This window comes from Macrobrachium rosenbergii, chromosome 14, assembly GCF_040412425.1.
Source record: "Macrobrachium rosenbergii isolate ZJJX-2024 chromosome 14, ASM4041242v1, whole genome shotgun sequence".
Lineage (NCBI taxonomy): Eukaryota > Metazoa > Arthropoda > Malacostraca > Decapoda > Palaemonidae > Macrobrachium > Macrobrachium rosenbergii.
Genome location: NC_089754.1, coordinates 43,799,771 through 43,822,270, shown reverse-complemented (window position 1 = coordinate 43,822,270; position 22,500 = coordinate 43,799,771). Strand labels below are relative to the sequence as shown.

General features: G+C 33.7%; 2 protein-coding genes across 2 annotated transcripts in view; one reads left to right on the top strand and one right to left on the bottom strand.

The window, feature by feature from the left end:
• The window catches only part of LOC136845543 (venom carboxylesterase-6-like), a 24,669-nt gene extending 18,326 nt beyond the window's left edge, over positions 1 to 6,343 (bottom strand). Inside the window, exon 1 of the mRNA XM_067115724.1 lies at positions 6,217 to 6,343. Within this exon, the coding sequence (XP_066971825.1) occupies positions 6,217 to 6,343 (127 nt within the window). The remainder of the gene's footprint in view (positions 1 to 6,216) is intronic.
• Positions 6,344 to 13,185: 6,842 nt separating this feature from the next.
• Positions 13,186 to 22,500, top strand: part of LOC136846044 (uncharacterized) — a 13,146-nt gene continuing 3,831 nt past the window's right edge. Inside the window, exons 1-4 of the mRNA XM_067116705.1 lie at positions 13,186 to 13,324; positions 16,210 to 16,351; positions 19,478 to 19,532; positions 21,706 to 22,008. Coding sequence (XP_066972806.1) covers positions 16,271 to 16,351; positions 19,478 to 19,532; positions 21,706 to 22,008 — 439 coding nt within the window. The 5' untranslated portion in view covers positions 13,186 to 13,324; positions 16,210 to 16,270. The remainder of the gene's footprint in view (positions 13,325 to 16,209; positions 16,352 to 19,477; positions 19,533 to 21,705; positions 22,009 to 22,500) is intronic.

The window sequence follows — 22,500 nt, the reverse complement described above, 5'->3', positions numbered from 1 at the left end:
CTATGTATCACCTACCTACCAAGTTCGTACATACACGCATACATAGATGCAACATCATATAACGTGACAAGAGGATGTCATGGATCTAATATGTCAGCGTGTAACCCTGCGAGGTTACCGACAAAAAATGTACAAGGAAACTGCGTACATTAGATTACTTATTGATCTGCGGGTGACGGATAATGCCATGATGTACCTCAGAATTGCGGCTGCTTAAATATTCTGTCTACGAGTTACATATGAATTTTTTTCACGTGCTGAAAAAAATCAGTATAGTCATATGGATTTATCTGTATACAAACTTGTTTATGTTGGCATGAATAAGCATGTATTTATGCATTTTTTCTATACTTTGATTGAATAATGGTTATGCTTAGCTGTCGTGTTTTTGCTCAAATTCCCAAGTAAGCAGTCAGTTTGCGTGTGAAATGTGCTTGGAGTTAGGCGGGTTTAGGTGATAAATCGTCAGAATGAGGGGAATATGGTAACCTCAGCAAAGGGAAAAGAGATAGATTTGACTCAATACAGGCTAATTGATCATGAGCAAAGAAAGAAGAGTGAATGGAAAAGCGAACGAGAGAGGGACATTGAAAATGCTGGGTAGAAAGTCTTGAGGTCGAAAAGATGTGACTATTTAAAGGAATGAAATTGCGTGTGGAGAAGAGGTGAGTGGTGCAGCGTATTCCTGGTGACAATGTGTAATTTTAAGTGAGTGAAATTAGTACAAGGTTTTCGGGACTTTTCGTTCTGTATTTATTTTCTGCCTGTAGCCTGTTGCATATCTTCTCGTCTACAAGAGCAAGGAACAAAGCTATCTTAAAAAACTTCAGTGATGCATTTATTCGATGATAGAGAAACGAATCAAGGTATGTGCCAGGCCTTTCTGGCCCTGAATTATTTTCATCTGCAGTGTTAATTGATTTCCTTTTATCAGTCAGCTGGTTGGATATGAATAGCCACTTTGCTTAACTCCACATATGTATCTATGGTGCATTACCATACTGTGACCTGAAATAAGTAAAAATATAGGTATATATGTAAGTAAGACTGTATTTATAAAAATAAAAAAAATGATTAAAATGAGAGCTTTCGACCATAGATATTTCGTTACACATATGTATGTATTTTTATGTGTGTGTATATATATATATATATATATATATATATATATATATATATATATATGTGTGTGTGTGTGTGTGTGTGTGTGTGTGTGTGTGTGTGTGTGTGTGTAATGGTTTCAAGAACAGCCAAAACATCTATTTGTAATGCTTACATTCTCAAATCGTTGTGCAAGAATTTTAATATACAAATAGATCCAGTTCTATGTATGTATTTATGTAAATCTATAGAATTTATAACAGATCGTTGATAGATGAAACGACTCATGTATGTATTAATAACAGAATGATACATTTAATACCTAAAATTTAATAGAGGAGGGTATATTAGTGCAGTAGTTTATATGATAATAGAATACTGAGGAAAAGTTTGACGAAACTGTACTCATTTTGTCAATGAATGCCCTTCTTCTTTATGAGGGAGTGTCGTGGCTGTCTATTATTATATTGTGAATAGAATTTTCGTTCTCTCAAGAAGATAAAGTACAAACAAGTAACGGCGCAGTCGAGTTTCCTGTACAGCGTATAATCAAGGCCACCGAAAATACATATCTTTCGGTGGTCTCAGTATGATGCTGTATGAGCCGCGGCCCATGAAACTTTAACCATGGGCCGGTGTCCTATATCGTTGCCAGACGCACGATTATGGCTGACTCTAACCTTAAATAAAATAAAAACTACTGAGGCTAGAGGGCTGCAATTTGGTATGTTTGATGATTGTAGGGTGGATGATCAACAGACCAATTCGCAGCCCTCTAGCCTCAGTAGTTTTTAAGATCTGAGGGTGGACAGAAAAAGTGCGGACGGATAAACAAAGCCGGCACAATATTTTTTTTTTTTTTTTACAGAAAACTAAAAATGACAGACTCCGAAGTGGTATGGTTATTCTTACACGAAGTGCGTTTTTAGAATAAAGCACAAGCAGTTACTTAATGAGTTCGATTTGAATGCGCACCGAAAAAGAGGCAGATTATCTGGAATTAATTGGCATAAAATCTTAGTGTCATATCACGAAGTATCGCCAGTTCAGCTTCATTGTCAAATAATATGAATATTCGAGGAAAAGTAAGATCACATGAGTTCCTAAAATGCTACATTTTATTGTATATGAGATATTACTCGTTCGCAATTTGTAATTTAATATTTGACATTAGGTACTAGATTTACTTATTATTATGGTTTATTTGTAAATAAAAGGGGAATTTTTTCTTTAGAATGTAAACAAATCAATTCAGGACAGAGTTGAATTTTTCAGAAGTCGGTAATTGTATGCTAGTGTGTGCACCACACATACACACACATATATAATTATATATATATATATATATATATATATATATATATATATATATATATATATATATATATATATATATATATATATATATTGCTTTTTGTGCATAGTCCTTGTCGTGGGCAATTACCAATTAGTGGTATTTCAAGTGTGGCGTCAATTATTTTTTTATGACAACAAGTTTCAGTCTTCTATACCTGCTTTTATCTTCAGGGCCATTAGTCTGAATGATATATATATATATATATATATATATATATATATATATATATATATATATATATATATATATATATATATATGTATGTATATATATAAATATATATATATATATATATATATATATATATATATATATATATATATATATATAAATATATATATACGTGCAGATATATATACATATATATGCACATGTATATATACTGTACTTTCTTTTGCTGTTCAGAAGCGATATCTACCAACAATATCTACGCCTCCATAATATAGCACAAGAATACAGAACCCTAGACAATGTTCACGTCAACGGCAGCTATAAACACTCACAGCTAGCCCACAAACAGGCTAAAGGGCTTCGACATGATGTACCTAAAGAGAACTGACGCTCTCGACAAAAGTGAAACCCAGTGTAACCTCTAAATAATTAACCAACGCGATTAGTGTCGGCAGGGAATAGTTACAAAAGGCTTTTTGTTTAGACGCAGAGCCAAGCAATTACTACATCGAGGGTGTTGCCGTTTCTGCTGGCGCCTTTCAAAGGGGCTCTTATCATTACTGGAACTCTACGTAATGTTCTTGACAGGGTTCGGTATGTTTTCTTTCTAGGTACAAAGGTGGAACAGATGAAAGCGAGGAGAGTGTATGCATGGCTGATGGTAAGGAAAATAAACAGTATTGAACAGGGAAAATAGAAAGAGGAGAAAATGGGTAAACTCTTTATTACAATTAGCTGTTATGATACCGGATGCAATGTCAACTGCAACGAGAAATAAGAGGAAACCAATAATTTGAAAACTGCCGCGCTTCGATAATGATGGAATTATCTAGAACTTGTTTTCATGAAACAAAAAGATACGTTTGTGAAATGACTGATTTTGTTTTGTGCGTGAAAACAGAAGATGCACAGTACTCTAAACAGACCACTTAAATTTTTTATGCCAAGAGTACGATGTCGTTATCTTGTGAAGGCGGCCCCAAAAAAAAAAAAAAACCGGGGGCCGGCCCCCTGATTGAGAGGAAAATAAGTGGGAATTAATTTGGAGGATTAATTTTCAGGCATTTTCATTTCATAATGATCTGGACTGTTACTCCACCGCGATTCTATAACGAATCTTTGTTCAAGTTTGAGGAAATTACCCTCAAACACATCGAACACACTTCACACGTGCTCTCTCTCTCTCTCTCTTATATATATATATATATATATATATATATAATGCTGAGTATATATATGTGTGTGCATGTGTATATATATACATATTTATATTATGATTTTTAATTATATATATATATATATATATATATATATATATATATATATATATATATATATATATATATATATATATATATATATATATATATCAATATGTGTTTTTTTGTGCTTGCGCAAGTGTGTAGTTGGAAGGAGGCTCATGCTTAACCTTTACAGTTGTGACGCTCCAGTTCTAAAAATTAAGGCACTAAATGTGAATAAATTCTGCTGGACCTTTAAACATTATTTATGCTTTGTTAATGGCCTTCTGTATCGTGATGCGAAATGTAAATGTATTCTGTATGTCCAAATAGTTAGCATTATTCAATGCACATTCGTGTGAACACAAGTATTAACAATTTAAAAGTGATTAATGCTCATGATAATTACCCTACCACTGTTTCAGGAGGGGAAGCCCGGGAAGATTAAAAAAAAAAGTGAGGACCTCCTTTGAAGGATGCTAAACACATGATTATTATTTGTAGTATTTCATAAACCTTACTTTTGTTTGAAATGTGGATACCCGACATAGACTTAATGTAATGCACTGAGGCCTAATTTGTTTATCATTGTTAGGCATGTGAAGAAGTAAGTGTGCATGGTAGGTGAATTTGATTAATACAGAATTTACTACTAGGAACCAAAGCCTAATCTGTGACGCATGTTAAATTGTTGTTAGAATATATATAGGCCCAAATAGTTAGCATTAGTAAATGCACATTCGCGTGAACACGATTATTAAAAATTTGAAAGTGATTAATGCTCATGATAATTACCTCACCTCTGTTTCATGAGGGGAAACCCGGAAATGTTTTGTATGTATGTATATACAGTATTTATACATTACGCACACATATATAAATATATATACACGTGTAATACGTATACATATATGCACAAACACACACACACACATATATATATATACATATATATATTTATATGTGTGCGCGCGCATGCGCGTATCGGTAAATGAGGATAGTAAAGTGTGAGGAAGAAAAGTATAGAAACAGTCTAATGGTTGCCTGTTAATCGGAGATAAATTGAAAGGGATTGGCTATTCCAAAGTGATAGCGCTACAGCTTGCCACCAGTATATTTTTTTTTTAAATTGCTGCAATTGATGTTTCCTGGTCTATTTCTACTTTTAACGACGATAGCATGTCAAACATCAATCCTACGACATCGTAACGAAAATAACAATAATAATGATAGAAATAAGTGCGCTTCTGCCGCCGCAACTATTGGTCATCATAGATGATGATGATGATGATGATGAGGACAATGTCCTCTTTCATTCTCGATGCTATATTTAGAGTCAGTGATATACAAATCTTGAATCCTGTATAGGCATTAAAATGTCAAAATATTGTAATTTTCTTAAACGTTATTATCGTTCCTCTACTTGAGAAGTCAGTCCCTGCTCCAATAGTAAGTTTCTAGGTTTTTAGGCTGTTTATGTGAATATTTAGATGATTTTCAGTAATAATAAACGCATTTAAACATTTAAGTTAAAAGAATAGGTGTTTCAGTGTCATTCCACTTATAGTTGATTTTTTTATTCTTGTTACAATAAGAATGGAAAATTATAAACTGTGGAATTCATGCCATGCTATATATACGGGAAGACGACTTTCATGCTATATGTACAAGTGTATATACTATATATACATATATATATATATATACATATATATATATATATATATATATATATATATATATATATATATATATATATATATATATATATATATATATATATATATATATATATATATATATATATATATATATATATATATATATATATATATATGAACGTGAAACCTACCATTAGTTACCGGTCACTGGCGGCCATTCAACCCTTCTTACAACATTTGTGAGTAATTTTGTGAAGGTAATCCCGGAATCACTCTCGTCAACACGTAAATGTTAAATTTTGCTTTAAAATAAATATTGATTACATTCCAAAATTTGGAATTTGGAGTGCTCTACTATAGTTTTAAAAATATGGTTTATGAATTATACTGAAATAGGCCACCTTTGAACAATAAAAGGCTTCGAGGTAGGAGGAGTTACATCAGTTCTAGCCAATCAGGACAGATCATTTTGACAGCTAGGGTGGAGCAAATAGTGAAATCAATATTCTTACTTTTAGCACAGCTCTGTTGCATGATGAATATATGTTTTCTATTTCTATAACAAAAATTCAGACGTAAGCTTCATGTATTGTTAAGCAAAAGTAAGTATTAATCTTGAATTAATCGGTATTTTTATCACACATGGTGCAGCTGTGCGTGGATCGTACGTCCCACAAAAACAAACCCAGAAATTGCTTTGGATGATGAACAGCTTGGAGTCTGTTTAAATCGGCATTCACTTCACGTGTCCCACTTCCCGAAACGACATTGCTTCCTACTTGAATAGGGGTCGTTGGCTTCTCAGTCCTCATGACTCACTGCCGCTGATGCCAATGTCCTCAGGTCTGTTCAAGGTTCTAAACGTAGGCTTTTGGGACAGATCTCACATAATCAAGGAAGAGTTAAGCATACCTTAGTTTTACCAGACCACTGAGCTGATTAACAGTTCTCCTAGGGCTGGCCCGAAGGATTAGACTTATTTAACGTGGCTAAGAACCAATTGGTTACTTAGCAACGGGACCTACAGCTTACTGTGGAATCCGAACCACATTATAGCGAGAAATGAATTTCTATCACCAGAAATAAATTCCTCTAACTCTTCATTAGCCGGCCGAAGAGTCGAACCATTAACTTGCCGAATATAGTTTAAGTTATCTTGGATTATTTGGTCTTCTGTGTCATAATTTTCTTTGAGTAGGTGTGCTGCTAAAATTCTTTCGAAAAGGGACACTTGACCTGGAAAGCGGCTTCCGTCAGAACTAAATCTTTCTGCGTCATTGATGTGAATGACCTTTCATTACACCAGCAATAGAATCAGTAGGTAACTTCAGTTAGGTTTTAGAACAGCGTTGGAATTGAAGCATGAGTGACCTTGTGGTGATCTTGCAGCCCAAGGGGTACTCTGTTTCATATCCTGATTATATGTAAAGCATAGGATGCCATTCTAAATGCAGGTGAAGTTTATGTAAGAAGAAATCTCTGCCAAAAGTGAGCAATCTGCACCCAAAAACCCCCTTCTGTCGAAAAGAAACAATCTTATCGCCCACGGTGCACAACTTTTGATAAAATTTTCATGAAAATTCACACATAGCTTTTATCGGTAATCGTGCTAAAAATAAACAAACCTCTGCTAAAGGGGGACAAAACTCACAACGAATTTAAAAATCATATCTTTTATTTGTTGTTCTCACCTGATTTTCGCCTCATTACCGTCGTCTGAGGTACAGTAACTTTTTCTATCTGTTTTCAAACTACGTGTTCCTTTTCTGTTGACTGGCAACGTTTTTGACAGTTGAAGATTATTACGTCTGCTATTTACATGCACGTAGTGTAGTAAGGCTTATAGTATGTAACATTATGATTATCGTAGTAACATGAAAATGGTTAATGTAACACACGAGTACTTGTGCTTGAGCGCAGAAGCAACACATTTTACTGCACAAGGAAAGTAGTTACCCATTAAGCGTTGCACGGATAACTCTCAATAAAATATGACGTCCGCTTTCTTATATTAACTTGTTAATGCATCTCTTATGTACATCTATATACGCATAGAGTATATGTATGTGTATATGTATATATATGCATATGTGTGTGTGTATGTGTGTATCAAATATTTAGAGATAAACACATGTAAATGTGAAAATGGAGTTGTAGGGCTTTTTTTCTCACGCACTGACCATATACCACGAATAGCAGAACCACAAGTACTAATGCTACTACGTGAACATTAATAATAATAATAATAATGATAACAATAATAATAACAATAATGATAATAATAATAATAATAACAGCACGAAAAGGAGATCCTTAAACGCAAAGGAACCGGGTAGACTTTATCTCAAATTTGCATACTAATCTGACTAGCAAAGGGCCCAAGATAGAAAACTATGTGAAGAATGCAATTAAGGGTCTGCCCCACGGCGGTTGATGCCACGTATGATCTAAACGATCAAAAAGTGGAGTGATAATTTAGAAAGGATCAGCTTTTCACCTTTGTTCCGTTAGTTAAACAAACGCAAGAAATTTTGGATCCTTGTTTTTGTAAAATTTTCAGGCGTAAAACATGGTTTCAGAGATTTCCGACAATATTCAATGTTTGTTCTTTTAATTTTGTTTAGCTGGAACCAAGGCCTGGTAAGAGAAGAGGGTTGAGCGTGATGTAAAAAAAACTTAGTATTTTTTCTGAGTCTTGCAACAGGCTACAGTATTCTGGTGCAAGCAGAAACTTAGTCAGGGTCACGAGGAGACCTGAAAAAGCCCAAAGGTTGAGTTAATGAGTCAAAACTGTAAATTCTGAATGTTTTGAGCACAGTAATTCTCAACAAAACCTTGCACTATGCATTCAATTCAATTATATATATATATATATATATATATATATATATATATATATATATATATATATATATATATATATATATATGTGTGTGTGTGTGTGTGTGTGTGTGTGGGATGTGTTTGGGCGTATATATGCGTTTTATAATATATATATTGTATGTATATATATATATATATATATATATATATATATATATATATATATATATATATATATATACATACATACATACAGTATATATATATATATATATATATATATATATATATATATAAAATATGCTTCCCTCTTTTTAATGCTTTCAATTTTTCTGTGATACCAAAAGTAAGGAGGAAATTAGTTTTTGAACAGCTAATAAACAACGAATAACTTGAAATGCCTTTTGCTTTTTCTTAATGGCAGGATGAACTGTTACCAGCCAACATGTTTTATTCATCCCACACAGTGCTGTCTCCCCCTTCAAAAGAAAGACAGAAGATAAAAGAGTCGTCGCGTCTCAGAACAGTACTAAAAAAAAAAAAAATTGTGTATTTGCGTACCTCCAATTCCTCGAGATATTATTATTGTTACTTTTATTTTTAGCTTATGTCTGCTGGATCTTAACTCTTATTCCTTTCTTTTTGTCAGTGTTTATAATTTTTATGCTTTTAGTACCCTCTTTCTCTAATGGAAGCTGGACAGGCCTGATGTGAATACCAAACATCCATTAACACTGGATGTCGTTGCGTTCTCATGATGCTATCTTATCGGTCGGTAGAGGACAATGGGACACGTTGCAGAGCAAGATACCTTTTTAGGCTGGAGGATATTGCACAAATTCTTGTTATTAATAAGAATTCTGCGTCCAAAAGTATTAGTACTAAAGATAGCAATTAGAGACATTAAAAGTAACGTCATTCCTGCTGCTACAAATGAAAAAAAATTTTGGATTTGAAGGCTCGGTTACAGTGTGAAAAGGCAAACGAAACAGTCATTTCAAAGTCATAAAACAAGTCACCCTTGTATAATGTGCAGACTGTCGAATTTTATAGGTTGAATTCAACATCAGAGAGAATAAGTTTCTATCGGCAGTAATACTGGCAGCTCTAGTATCGAAGAAAAGTGTGTATGAAGGCATGTGTATTCCCACTTCCATAAACATGCATTCTGGGCACGTTTTCTTCTTATCAGGGGTCTTCTTCTTCTTCTTCTTCTTCTTCTTCTTCTTCTTCTTCTTCTTCTTCTTCTTCTTCTTCTTCTTCTTCAGTGTCAACTTTTTTTGATGGTGTGGGTGGGGCGACTGCTTGATTGTTGTTGTTTACTTTGCAAGTATAGAGAACATGCAGATAATGATGTTGGCTAAAAAAGAATATTGTCGGGAAGTAGGCTTGATAACACAGGGTTAGGGAAAGGAAATGTGGTGAAAGGCATTTTTGTTTTAAAACATTTATGTGAGGTTATTTGAAATTATATAGAGCACATAAAACTCTTCAGAAAGAATGCAAAAGATCTAATCATTATATTGATAAGAAAATTAATAACGTACGATTTGAATAGTGGTGGTTATGTTTTTCGAATTTACATTGGGAGATCATTTTAGAAGAGAAACAGGTATAAAGTTAAAACAAAGAAATCAGATGTTTTGGAAGTGAGAAGAGAGTAAAACAAAGAATCACAGAGCTGATGTCGAGGCAGAAAAGTCTGGAACATCCAGGGAGTTCAAGAGTGCTGGGTACTCAGAGATATATTATGGCACAGTAAATAAAACAACATTGGCCATCTCGCTGCCGGTGAGTTTCTGCGCAGCCTTATGAAGTAGGTAAGGAAACAGGAAGGATTTGGTAAAGAATTCAGCAAGACTCCTGTCTTTTTCTCTGAAACCAGCAGCATTTCTGTTCCTAATATAATGAGACTGCAGCTGACGCCTTCTCCCATTCCTGTAATTAGCGTCGATTTGCGAACTCGGGTTGTAACCAGCCGACAACTTAAAGCTAGCAGACATCAGAAGTTAGTAACCGTTACCGTCTGTCAGACATCCTGTATGATTTCCATAACTTGCTTATGTATCACAACGGTCGTGACAGCAGGACGAAGTATATAGTGACTGACGTTTCCACTGTATTTTTTCAGTCTCTTTAGTCCGGACCGCGTCTAACAAAACGTCTTTAAAACTGAAAGATATTTTAGAAACACGCAGAAAACATCTAAAATTTTTACAACTTTTTAATGACATTTGTCGTAACCAATTGAAAAACTTAAATTACATTAACGAAAATAAAATATCTTCTCGGAATCATACTAATAAAAATATGAATAACTTAAAATCGCTAATATTCTCCAAAATGTCTTACATATTTTCATCATGAAATGAAAGAGAATAAAAACTTGAAGAAAAATATGACATCATCATATAACACTAATGTCAAACCACCAACAACATTGCAATAATATCTCGAGATTTACGAGCGCTCCAAATGGAGATGAGACGTTTTACGGTATTTGGGAAGAGGAAACGATTGGTTAGATTGTCTCCTCTCTCTCTCTCTCTCTCTCTCTCTCTCTCTCTCTCTCTCTCTCTCTCTCTCTCTCTAGTCCATTCATTTTTGTGGAGACAAAGGCCTTAGGTTGAGACTATCTTTCATCCCTATGTTTTTGTAGCAACAAAGTCTTAGGTTGAGAGAGAGAGAGAGAGAGAGAGAGAGAGAGAGAGAGAGAGAGTAGGGGTAGCAGCAATTATATTTCTTTTATCTTATCCACCTTGTTTTGCAAGCTTCGTAGAACCAATAGCTAAAGACATAAGAGAGACTGACGTGTATGGTTTTTGAGAAAGAGCGTGTTTAGGAAGAAAGAAAAATCACATCAATGACAGGTGTTTAATCAAGAAACATGTGTGCAGTTACAAAATCTTGTGTCTTCTACATGATCCCAAACTATAAAACCGATAAGACGAAACGATTGGTTGTGGTAACACGGATGTAGGTTTTTTTAAACCATGATAGGTTATTGTTAAATTTTCTGTTGTTCTCAATAATATAGACAATCTGAATCAACGTGTTGATTGGGACCTGTCACTCATTGTTTATTAGAGCAGCTGTCGGCTCAAAAAGAACAGATGCACTGAATATCTCCAAAGGATCCTGAAACTGAGATACCATCGACGACATATATTCACAAGTATTGGGGAGGATGAAAGGAGAATTTTCAATATTTTTCATCTGTATTTATGTGTACATACCTACTCTGTATATTATAATCCATTACCTGTTTGCAGAGGGACGTACCTGGTCAAGAAGTGGAACTCTACCCATTACTACATTTGTGTATTTTCATGGGCACCCTTTACTGCGATATACTCGTGTATATATATATATATATATATATATATATATATATATATATATATATATATATATATATATATATATATGTGTGTGTGTGTGTGTGTGTCAACATCAGTGAGTCCGTCACAAGTTTCAAATCAGAAAAATGTTTTCAAAAGTAATTTTAGTACCCGTAATTCTTAAATTCCACTGACAAAATTCCAGCTGGCTGTAGGTTTAGTGTAATCCACTGTTATCAGTATGATGCATACAGCCCATGTCGTCTCGTCCAAGGGAAGTATAACTCTGGACAAGGTGGTGTAACGTGGTGTAACGAGTGTGCTCAAACTGTCACCATCACCTCTTCAGCATTATCTCATCTAAATATGGAACTCCGGTAAATTCCCTATGGTATAATTTCTCACCCTATCCTTGCATCTGACTGCTGATATTCTTAAAATTTTATTCTCATATTGACAAAATCTTTTAGCAATAGTTTCTGTCATACAATGAGCATTTCCGTATAGTAAAATTGATCGCATCAGACCAATATAAGAACTTGCTTTCAAATGCAATTTCCGGGTGTCTGATTTCCAAGCCCTATTGGGCTTACCCATTCCCTGAGTTGATTTTCGTTAAATTGTAACTCAACAGAACCTATATTGGATATTGTTCCTAAATGCTTGAAAGTTGTCTCATTTTTCTAAATTTAGAGCAGAGCTCTGGAAAGTTAGAAAGGAAGATTGTAAAACGGAAAAAGTATTTGCATAAAAGAATTAAAGATTAGAAATAGCAAAACAGGAGAACAAATTCATATGTTGTGGAAAAAATATGTATAAAATCAAGGTAAAGTTCAGCTACAATTAACTAACGTTGTTCGTTTGTTTGATAAAAATTGGTTATCTCATTTTGATATTCAGATGTATACAAAATTTTCAACTTCTCAGTATGCCTATTAATTCACACTGTTTTCTGTAATTTCTTTCTTAATGAATATGTATGCTTGGGGACTTAGTTACGCTTCCTAGGGTAGGACAGGTACTAATTTTGCACAATTTATTCTGCTTTCTCTTATTGTAATTAGTGTTCATTTCATCAGTTTCCAGCCATAGAAATGATTCACTTTACAATAAAGACTATTTTCAGCATTATTACTCTCTGTTAATTGGTTTTATGAATGTTATTGTCAATAATATCATTATTAGCAGTAATATTGTCATCAGTATAAGAAAATGGCCGGTAGATATTATATTGGCACCCTATTTAACCAGATTTCCAAATATCGAAATTATGTGCATAATACCGAACCTAGATAAAGCATAACAGGCTTTTTGTGGGCGGGGCCTGTTGTTCCGCCGCATGGCGGGGGCAATATTTTGACAGGGGGGGAGGGCGGGGCTAACACCTGGCGCCCAGAGAGACTGACACCTGTTGGACACATGTGTGACAGGAAGCAAAAGAACTAAGGCAAGTTGGATAAGGTCCCCTCAGTTATGTCCAGGTCGCCATTGCGGTTTCGTCGAAAGAATAATCTCAGAGTTTTCCTACAGTATTTGACGGATGCGGACGAACCGAAAAAAGTCGACTTACAACTTCATATATTTCAGGCATTGTTGATAAATATCAGCGTAATAATCTGCAGCTTGTCGGTAAGTCGTAAAACAGGTCAGTTTGGCACAAGATAACTGAACAACGGTAAATTTGGAAAGTTTATTAAGCTAGTTGCACAAAACTGGAAGAAAATACCTGCATAAAAGAAAATTCACACTTGCTTGCTTCACGCAAAATAACTAAGACTACAGAATGCAGCTTTGGCGGCATCAATATCGTACAAATTTCGTAATGCAATAGATTACACAAAGCGAGAACAGTCGCTTTTTGCATTCCAGATGCTAAGATACAAGCGGTACAATCTTGATGAAGAAACGGTACATTTGGAAGATGTTTGTCCTGGAAAGTCTTAATTCCGACACTTAATCTACAATGCAATTTCTTTATGCTGAAGAGATAGAAAAAATCTAAAATGTCAAAAATTTATGTTTTGTGAAACATTGGATTCATGTATGGAATATCTGATCAATTTAATCTACAATGCAATTTCCTTATGTTGAAGAGATAGAAAAAAATATAAAGTAAATTTCAAAAACTTATGTATTATGAACATTAGATTCATGTATGGAATATCTATATCGATTTAGAAATGATATTATGGTCGAATTCCAAACTCAGTTTCATTTTTCTGCATGTTTACGTTCTTATATGTATATATTAGAGAAATGCATCATCACAGTTATTAGGAAACTGAATGGGCATTAGTATCTTAGCACAGTTAGTTTTGTTGTGATTTAACATGGCAATTTTAATATTTTCAACAGTCGGACTTCAAATAATCACTGGCTTTAGGACAGTTATATTATGTTAATATTAATAACAGTGATGAAGGCTATGAAGAAATTCACGTTCTTCTATTAAAGATAAGGATATCATAGGACCCATTTCGTGAGTAAAACTCGGTGTACTTTTCAGAGTACATTTAAAATCCTCAACCTTTACAAGGACTCCTTGCAATAAGGGCATTAGCCCTCGTAAAGATTAAGGATTTAAAGTGTGTTTATTAGCAACATACCAAGATTTATACACAATAGAATAATGATAATAATGATAATGTGCTAATTCACGTCTAAAATACAATAATAAACATTAGTTGATAAAATCAATTGCTTTATATTGTAATCAAAATTTTGCAATGCCATACTGTATACGGTTTTCTTGGTTTGTTGCTATAGAAAAAAATTTGTTTATCATTCTTATATATTTTTTTCAGACTTAATTTTGCTTGGTAATTTTCTATCGCCAGTTGATGAAACAAAATCACCTGATTTTAGTTAGAGAAAAAATTAATGTTTTATAGCCTGCGTTTCAGTAACAGGAAACCGTTAAATAAATTAATAAAATTTACTTTTACAATAGCTCAAGTGTTTTTGTGAGATTTTCTTATATAGAGACGTTGGTATATAAACGATGGCGAAAAGATGCTCATTTTAGTCCAGGTTCTTTTAATATGTCCCATTTTTCTCATTTTTTCCATGTACGATTTTTAGAATGTAACCAATAGCCTAATTTGTTTTATTTTATTTTATATTTTTCTTCTGATAAGATTTTTTTATGAATGTGAGCTATGGTACACGTGGTATGAATTCATCTGGTTTCTGTTTTTCCCCTTAAAGCATTCGCATAATGTTAGTGAACAATGACACAAAGATGTTAAAGTTGTGTTAAAGTCAGTCCACGGGATTGTATGAATTCCTTTTTTATATGAAAGAAGGCTCGTCTTAAAAATGTGTGTACCATCTCAGAATTCTACGCGAAGTTGTCCAAATAATCATAAGAAATCGCTATTTTCCTCGCATTTTTTGCCCATTACGATTTATGAAAGTAAATTTGTAGTATTCTGAACACTTGCTATAGTAACCGACGCTGCGGTGACACCTGTATATGTCCTTTTGGGCTATGCCACGACATTTCTTGTGGTTGGAAACCGCCCCCCCCCTTCTCTCTCTCTCTCTCTCTCTCTCTCTCTCTCTCTCTCTCTCTTAGACTCTGGCAGAAACTATGGCCGCCCTCTGCATGAATTACCAACATTAAAAGGACCTTACTGTTTTCAACAATTTTCCCAGATACTCGAAAGAGTAAACAACTCATTGATAAGACAGTAACGAACAGAAAATGTTTCTCAGTGATTATACCAGTAATTCTGTAAGTCAGGGTTAAGGCACTTGCCTGTTTGTGAGATGCGGAGACTATTAATATAATATTCCTAGATACTTGCCAGAAGTTTCGGCCGTGATCTTTTCGGCTGCGATGTTATGTGGGATTTTCAAGATAGGAAATGTTCGGTAGAGATTTCCATTAGAGGTAACCTACGCCACTTGTGCCAGTGTATCACAGGATTACAAGTATCTCTTGATTTTGGATTTTGTTTGTTATAAAGTGTAGCTAATACTACATATATCTGTATATAGTACATATATATTGTATGTATACTATATATATACCATATATATAATATATATATATATATATATATATATATATATATATATATATATATATAAATAAACACACATCTCTCTCTCTCTCTCTCTCTCTCTCTCTCTCTCTCTCTCTCTCTCTCTCTCTCTCTCTCTCTCTATATATATATATATATATATATATATATATATATATATATATATATATATATATATATATAATATAAAGTCCTCCTGGGCCTCTGTAGGCTCATAGGGCAGGCGCTGATCTTCTGTTTCTTAGGTTGACAGCCAGTGGCGGCCAGGTCCTATATATATATGTCTACACTTCCGATATATATACTATATATTTCTCTAGCCTTCCCTTATTCTCTGTTCCATTTATAACTTTACCTGCATTATTTTAACCCTCGTCTTTTACGTACGATCTTAATCACGCCGTGGATAGAGTCAAATGTTGTGAACCCCGAACTAAGCCGATATTAACTGTACATCATTCACAGGAAAAGGAGCACGCAAGACAGAGAGAACGCGACAAATACTGAAAGTGAAAGACTTATCACGATGACGAGGCTGAATTTCTTGCAACCGAGTGACTTCCAACCAGAAGTTCTCAAGATTTGGGATCGTGCATTATTACTCTTGGTAGGTAACAGGGCTATCTTTGTTTGTGTCTCCATCTCTGTTTCTCACTCTCGCTCTCTTTGCATGTACATACACACATTTATTTATATATGTAAATATATATATTTATTTATATATATACATATACAGTATATAAGTATGTATATATACACATTTATTTATGTATGTGCGTATGTACGTATGTATATATTCATATTCATGTGTAAAGATACATTTATACTGTATACGTAATACATATACTACATACATATATATATGTATTTATATACAGTATATACGTATATATATGTATATATATACATAATTTTTTTTACGTGTCGTTGTAAAGCCCTTTAGATGTCTACAACGGAGCTTTAGTTTTAACGTTTTATAAAGAATATCGGTAGATGTCAGACACGTATTCATTACTGTATTCTTTTTAAAATGTTTGGTGAGTTGGAAGTAATTAGGTTTACACACATCACCTCTCTACAATAAAAAAAAAAAAAAAAAAAAACTTCAAATCTTCATTACCAAGAGTAAGCCCGCGCTGATGAAACGTTACGTCAAACGATATTTTTATAACAACTGGAAAAAATTCGCCTTCGAACCCACGTTCAATTTGATACAACTGGAGTTCTACGGGGGAAAAAATTCGCCTTCGAAGCCACGTTCAATTTGATACAACTGGAGTTCTGCGGAGGAAAAAATTCGCCTTCGAAGCCACGTTCAATTTGATGCGGCAGAGCATCTGCTCATTTGAAAGTTGTTGTACCGACGAGAATAGAGCAACTTTTTTGCTGCAGTCGAGAATCCTCGTACGTCATCTTTATGGAGGATAAAGAGCATCATTCACATTCACTCTTTCCAAGCTATTACGGGGCAGTAATTGTCAATGATTGATGACGCCAAGGTCTCAGCTGCAAATACCCAGAAATGAGATGTACTTGCGTTACACAAGATGGCAGCGCATCAAAAGATTCTCATGTGAAAAACCGGTGTTAACGTTACTTAGGATCTATTTTACCTTACATTTTCGAAGCAAGATAAGATAAAATGATAAATGATGAACGGAATTCTCAGCAGGCAGATTTCCTCCAACATTTTCTTTATCTTGCATTCCAAGGTCTCATCAAACCGACATTAACATTAGATATGAATCAGCGAAAACAAAAACTCAGCATATGATTATATGATATCCCTTGCAAATCAAAATTAACAATCTGCTGCCTTTAAATTAAGGTATATAATTCAGAAATTCGTCGTAATTGCCATCATCTCTAGGTACTTAGCTTTTACATAGTTTATATCACGCATTTTGCTTCCGACATCATGCCGTGTGAGGTACTTAGATTACTTTTGAGTGCATACACAAATTCATATTAAGAAATTTATGAAAAAGACTGTTAGTTCTACAAATTTACGATTTCAGTAACTGGAATAAGTAATTCAATTCATAATTTTTAGTTTTTCGTATGCATCTATAGTTTTTTTTTATGCTTTTTTAATAGTGTCTGCAATTAAAACTGGTACTGTCATGGACTGGAAAAAATGATCCTTTTGTGGCGGCTGGAAACGGAACAGGTGACAGAGGCCGACAATATAATTATTACCTTGTTATGAATTCGTATAAAGGTGGTAATCCGACCCCATTAAGCCATCACCGCAAATATTAAAATGTCTGTTGGCTAACTAACTATATATATAATATATATATATATATATATATATATATATATATATATATATATATATATATATATATATATATATATATATATATATATATATATATATATATATATATATATATATATACACATATATGTATATGTATATATATACATGTAAAAATATATATATATATATATACATATATATATATATATATATATATATATATATATATATATATATATATATATATATATATATATATATATATATATATATATATATATATATTTCACAAATCCAGTCATACATACGAGACTATAACAAATTGTGAAGCCGCTAAGTCTTTAAGAGGCTTTCGAACGAACAAGAATCAAAAAAAAATGAAAATTTTGCGTATCACATTGCTTCGTAGCTTGTTATGGTTTCATAATATATGTATGACTGGCTTTGGAAATGATTTGAGCATATTTAAAAGAGAAAAAATAATGAATATTCGTTCATGAATCTTAAAACTACTTATCGTGGTGCTCCACTTCTGTCTTTATGCTTTTATTAAGTGTTGGGTTCTCAAAAATTTGTGCAGTCAAACTTGGTTATTAGTTGACAACATCAGACAGTATGCCATTTATCTTTCTTATTTTTAATAGCCATCAGTGGACAATTTTGACTTTGTATGAAATAATACCATAGTCGGTTCAATTTTGTTGACTTCATGCTGTGTACAAACACAGCTATGCACACAAACATTAACGTGTTTTCCTGGTTTAAGTGTACAGGTACATACGCTTACAAAATGGAAGTACTGCAAAATCATTTACCTTTCAGATTTCTTGCAGTATTTTTGCAAAAAAAATTAAACGTGATTTCTTTGGCATCTGCTAACATGGTATGAATCATAAACCTATTAACTGTTTGTCGATTTTTTATTTTTGATGTATTTGTTGTTAATCTCTAACTATATTTCTCTCCCCTATTCACTTGTGGTCATTTTATTCTTAGGAAGCTTTATTTGGTCGTAAATACCATTTTGCCAGTTTCCGTGAAGACGCACTCACTGTTTTTGTGAATCTGTGCTTGTGTTTTTAAAAAATAACAATAATAAAGGGATTCAAAGAACATGAAAACAATGCCAAGGCCCACTACCTGATCCAGGGGGTTGGCACCTGGGCACGTGGCCCCCCCGCCGCCCCCCCATGAAAAATAATGGCAAAATAATAGTCTTGAAGGTTTAGATAATAATAACATAAATGAGAAATATAAAAATGGGAAAAAAATAAAAATCTTTTACAGAAATAATAATAAAATTTTAGAAAAATATATAAACATTTATATACATATGTATACATATACAAATATACACATATGTGTGTGTATGTATACTATGAAAATTGGTGCCCCCCCATGAAATTTTTCTGGATCTGCTAGTACCAAACCCAATGACAAATAATTTTGTTGCCATATATTTTTCAGGTGATCGCTGTCATGTCCTCCCCTTGCTGCGTTGAAGCAAATCAGAATTTCAGTGGTATGTTTTGCGAAGCAGAATTTACTCTTATTTAATGTATATATTGATTGATTTAATAATGAAATCAAATGTTTCAGTAGTTATGGCCTGATACCATGATTGAATGCATGTATTGTTTCATCTGTTTATGTGAGCTGGAGTCTGATTAGATAACAGTTTTCTAGGCTGAAAAAAAAGAGGAAAAAACTAATAAATAAAAAAGATAGAATTTAAAACTACAACATACAGCTTCAGCTTCTAACGGCTGTCTCCAAAGAGGACTTGCTAATACAGTAATTATGTATCTTGCTGTCATAATAAATCGCCTCTGATGAGGCCCGGTGTAGGACACAACTGTCGGACAGAAGTTTTTCCAATTATCTTTAATTTTCTTCTCTTTCTAGCTAGATTTTACTCTCATGCTGAAGTATCTAATTAGAGGGTTACAAATTCTATGTAATTATTTAGTACTATATACGTAGCTTATTAAATCCAGTCCAGTAATGTCATATAAATACTCAAGAATATTTAGATCATACGGGAGATATATAAACTTTACGACAGTTATGTATGTAAATTGTTATGTACCGTTCAGGAAGAAACTAACGGCCCAAAGATATGTATCACGTTGAACAATGCTGGAATTATGTTTTTCGGAAAATATATTATCAAAAATAGAAATGAATATTGTGTTAGGCTAGATGATATTTTTAGTACTTAGTTTTTTCTTAATCTTAATCTCACTCAAACAAGCACATATTTATATATATTATATATATATACACACACACACACACACATATATATATATATTATATATATATATATATATATATATATATATACATATATATATATATTTATATTTATATATATACATTGTATATGTACACACAAACACTCATACATATACGTACACATAAATACCCCATATATATATATATATATATATATATATATATATATATATATATATATATATATATATATATATATATGTGTGTGTGTGTGTGTGTGTGTGTGTGTGTGTGTGTGTGTAGTATTTTCTTTCTTGAAAAGGGTGCAAATATATACTAATAAATGAGTACAAGGTACCTATTATTTCTATATTTCATATATTTCATATTATTTCCTCATAATCTATTTCTCACCCTTTTGCGTTAAAGTTAGCATTATTATCTACACTACCGCTTCCTTTGTAATATAGAAACTCTAGCATTGAGGAAAACATGGAACAGAGTGTTTTAAAGGGTTCGCTTGATTGTCCAATTAGGATATCTAGCAAGGAGGGTTGTGGGGCGGGTGACGATAAAATGCTGGCTAGCAGAGATGGAAGACTGTTGAAAGGGAAAGACCATCCATAAATCATAATTGTGTTTACAAGATACAGATTATTGGCGATGTTCTTGTAGTGGGGTCGACTCTTCGCTGTTGAGCTTCCTGTATAGGTAGACGAATCAGCTTAAACAATGACGATTTCTGCTTACAAGAAAAACCGGGCTGCTGGCTAAAACGTCTATTATGTATACGTACCATGTATAAAAAAAATTTCATCACAGTTGCTGCTTATTCCACGAAATTTTAGTCACTTCAGAAAGCCTTTCACGCATCTCTTTGCCATGTCTTCTGTTATGAGAAATTCAGGTGCTTTGTATTAGCCCTCCCCCACCGAAAAGAAAAGAAGTGGAAAGATTTGTAGTAAATGAGTCGAGTCATTATAGGATGGGAAGATTGATTACTTTTTAAGTGAAAATTGTTCCGTTGATTGTATTCAGTCATTAAAATTATCACCGTATGGGAAAATGACATGGAAATTTTTTGTATGATTCATAAAATACTTACTGTAGATGACGTAACCAACCTGAGTGTGTTCATATTTAATTTGAACGAAGGAAATGCAAATATTTATTTTTGTATTTCACATTTCATGAGAAATTATGGAAGATCATCCTGTATTCGTTACCACTTTTGGAATTATATCGTTGTTATGTCAGTTAAATTATCAAACCGCTAGACGAGTTAAAGTTCAGCTCTAGGTTGCATTTTGCATACACAAGTCCTCAGAGAACCCGCCAACTTTTTTCTTTTTTATAAATGCTGTTACATACATAATAAACCAAATCTTTTACTTCGTATTGCCTTGTCTACACATTTGTCACTTTTAAAAGACACACCGCCTCGTCACAATTTTCAGGCAACACCGCACAAGAAGGCGCCTCACGGTTCCAGGGATCATTCCAGCTCAACGAAAATGAGCTGCGCTGCGACCACCTGCTGACGCTGCGCGCACAACACTATAGCCTCCTTCTCGCGTCTCTTCGTTTGGCAGAGAGCATGGAAGACTCCCTCAATAACAGTCAGCACGCTAAAGAGATCGACGAGTTCCAGTTAGCGAGGTCCAGTTATCTTGCCTCGTGGGATCAAGTACAGGAAGATATGGAAAAAGTCGCTTCCTCTTCTCTCTTTCCAGAAATCCTCTCCGAGAATCAGTGTGAAGGTGAGAATCGAATTTGAGTTTTGTTCCGTGAGAGAGTAGTTTACTGGACACCCATCTCATCTCGTGGTAGGCATAGCATCAGTAAACGATATATGCGCAGTACAGCGGTGCCCAAAAGCGTTAAGTTACGAAGCGGCAGCGCTCGTACGGCGGCGGTTGTTCGGGTCAGCCAACAAACTACTGTATTTATCGATTTGCGGGTGTTGACGTAAAATGTTTGTTGTGTTTGGACACGTTTATTGTATAATTATGATATGTACTGTAGATACATACCAATGTTGATTGTCACTTATGAAAGCTTTGTTACTCTGTATTCTGATATGCATAAAATATGACATCCACAGTTAAAGAGTTTTTTGCAGGTAAGTTTTTTAATTGAAATCACTCATACTGAAAATTCTTTATGAATTCAGGGAATAGCTATAGTTTCTATAAATATGTATGCGGGATAGTTCCACCCATGTAGAATACAAAAAGAAAATTTTAAACAAC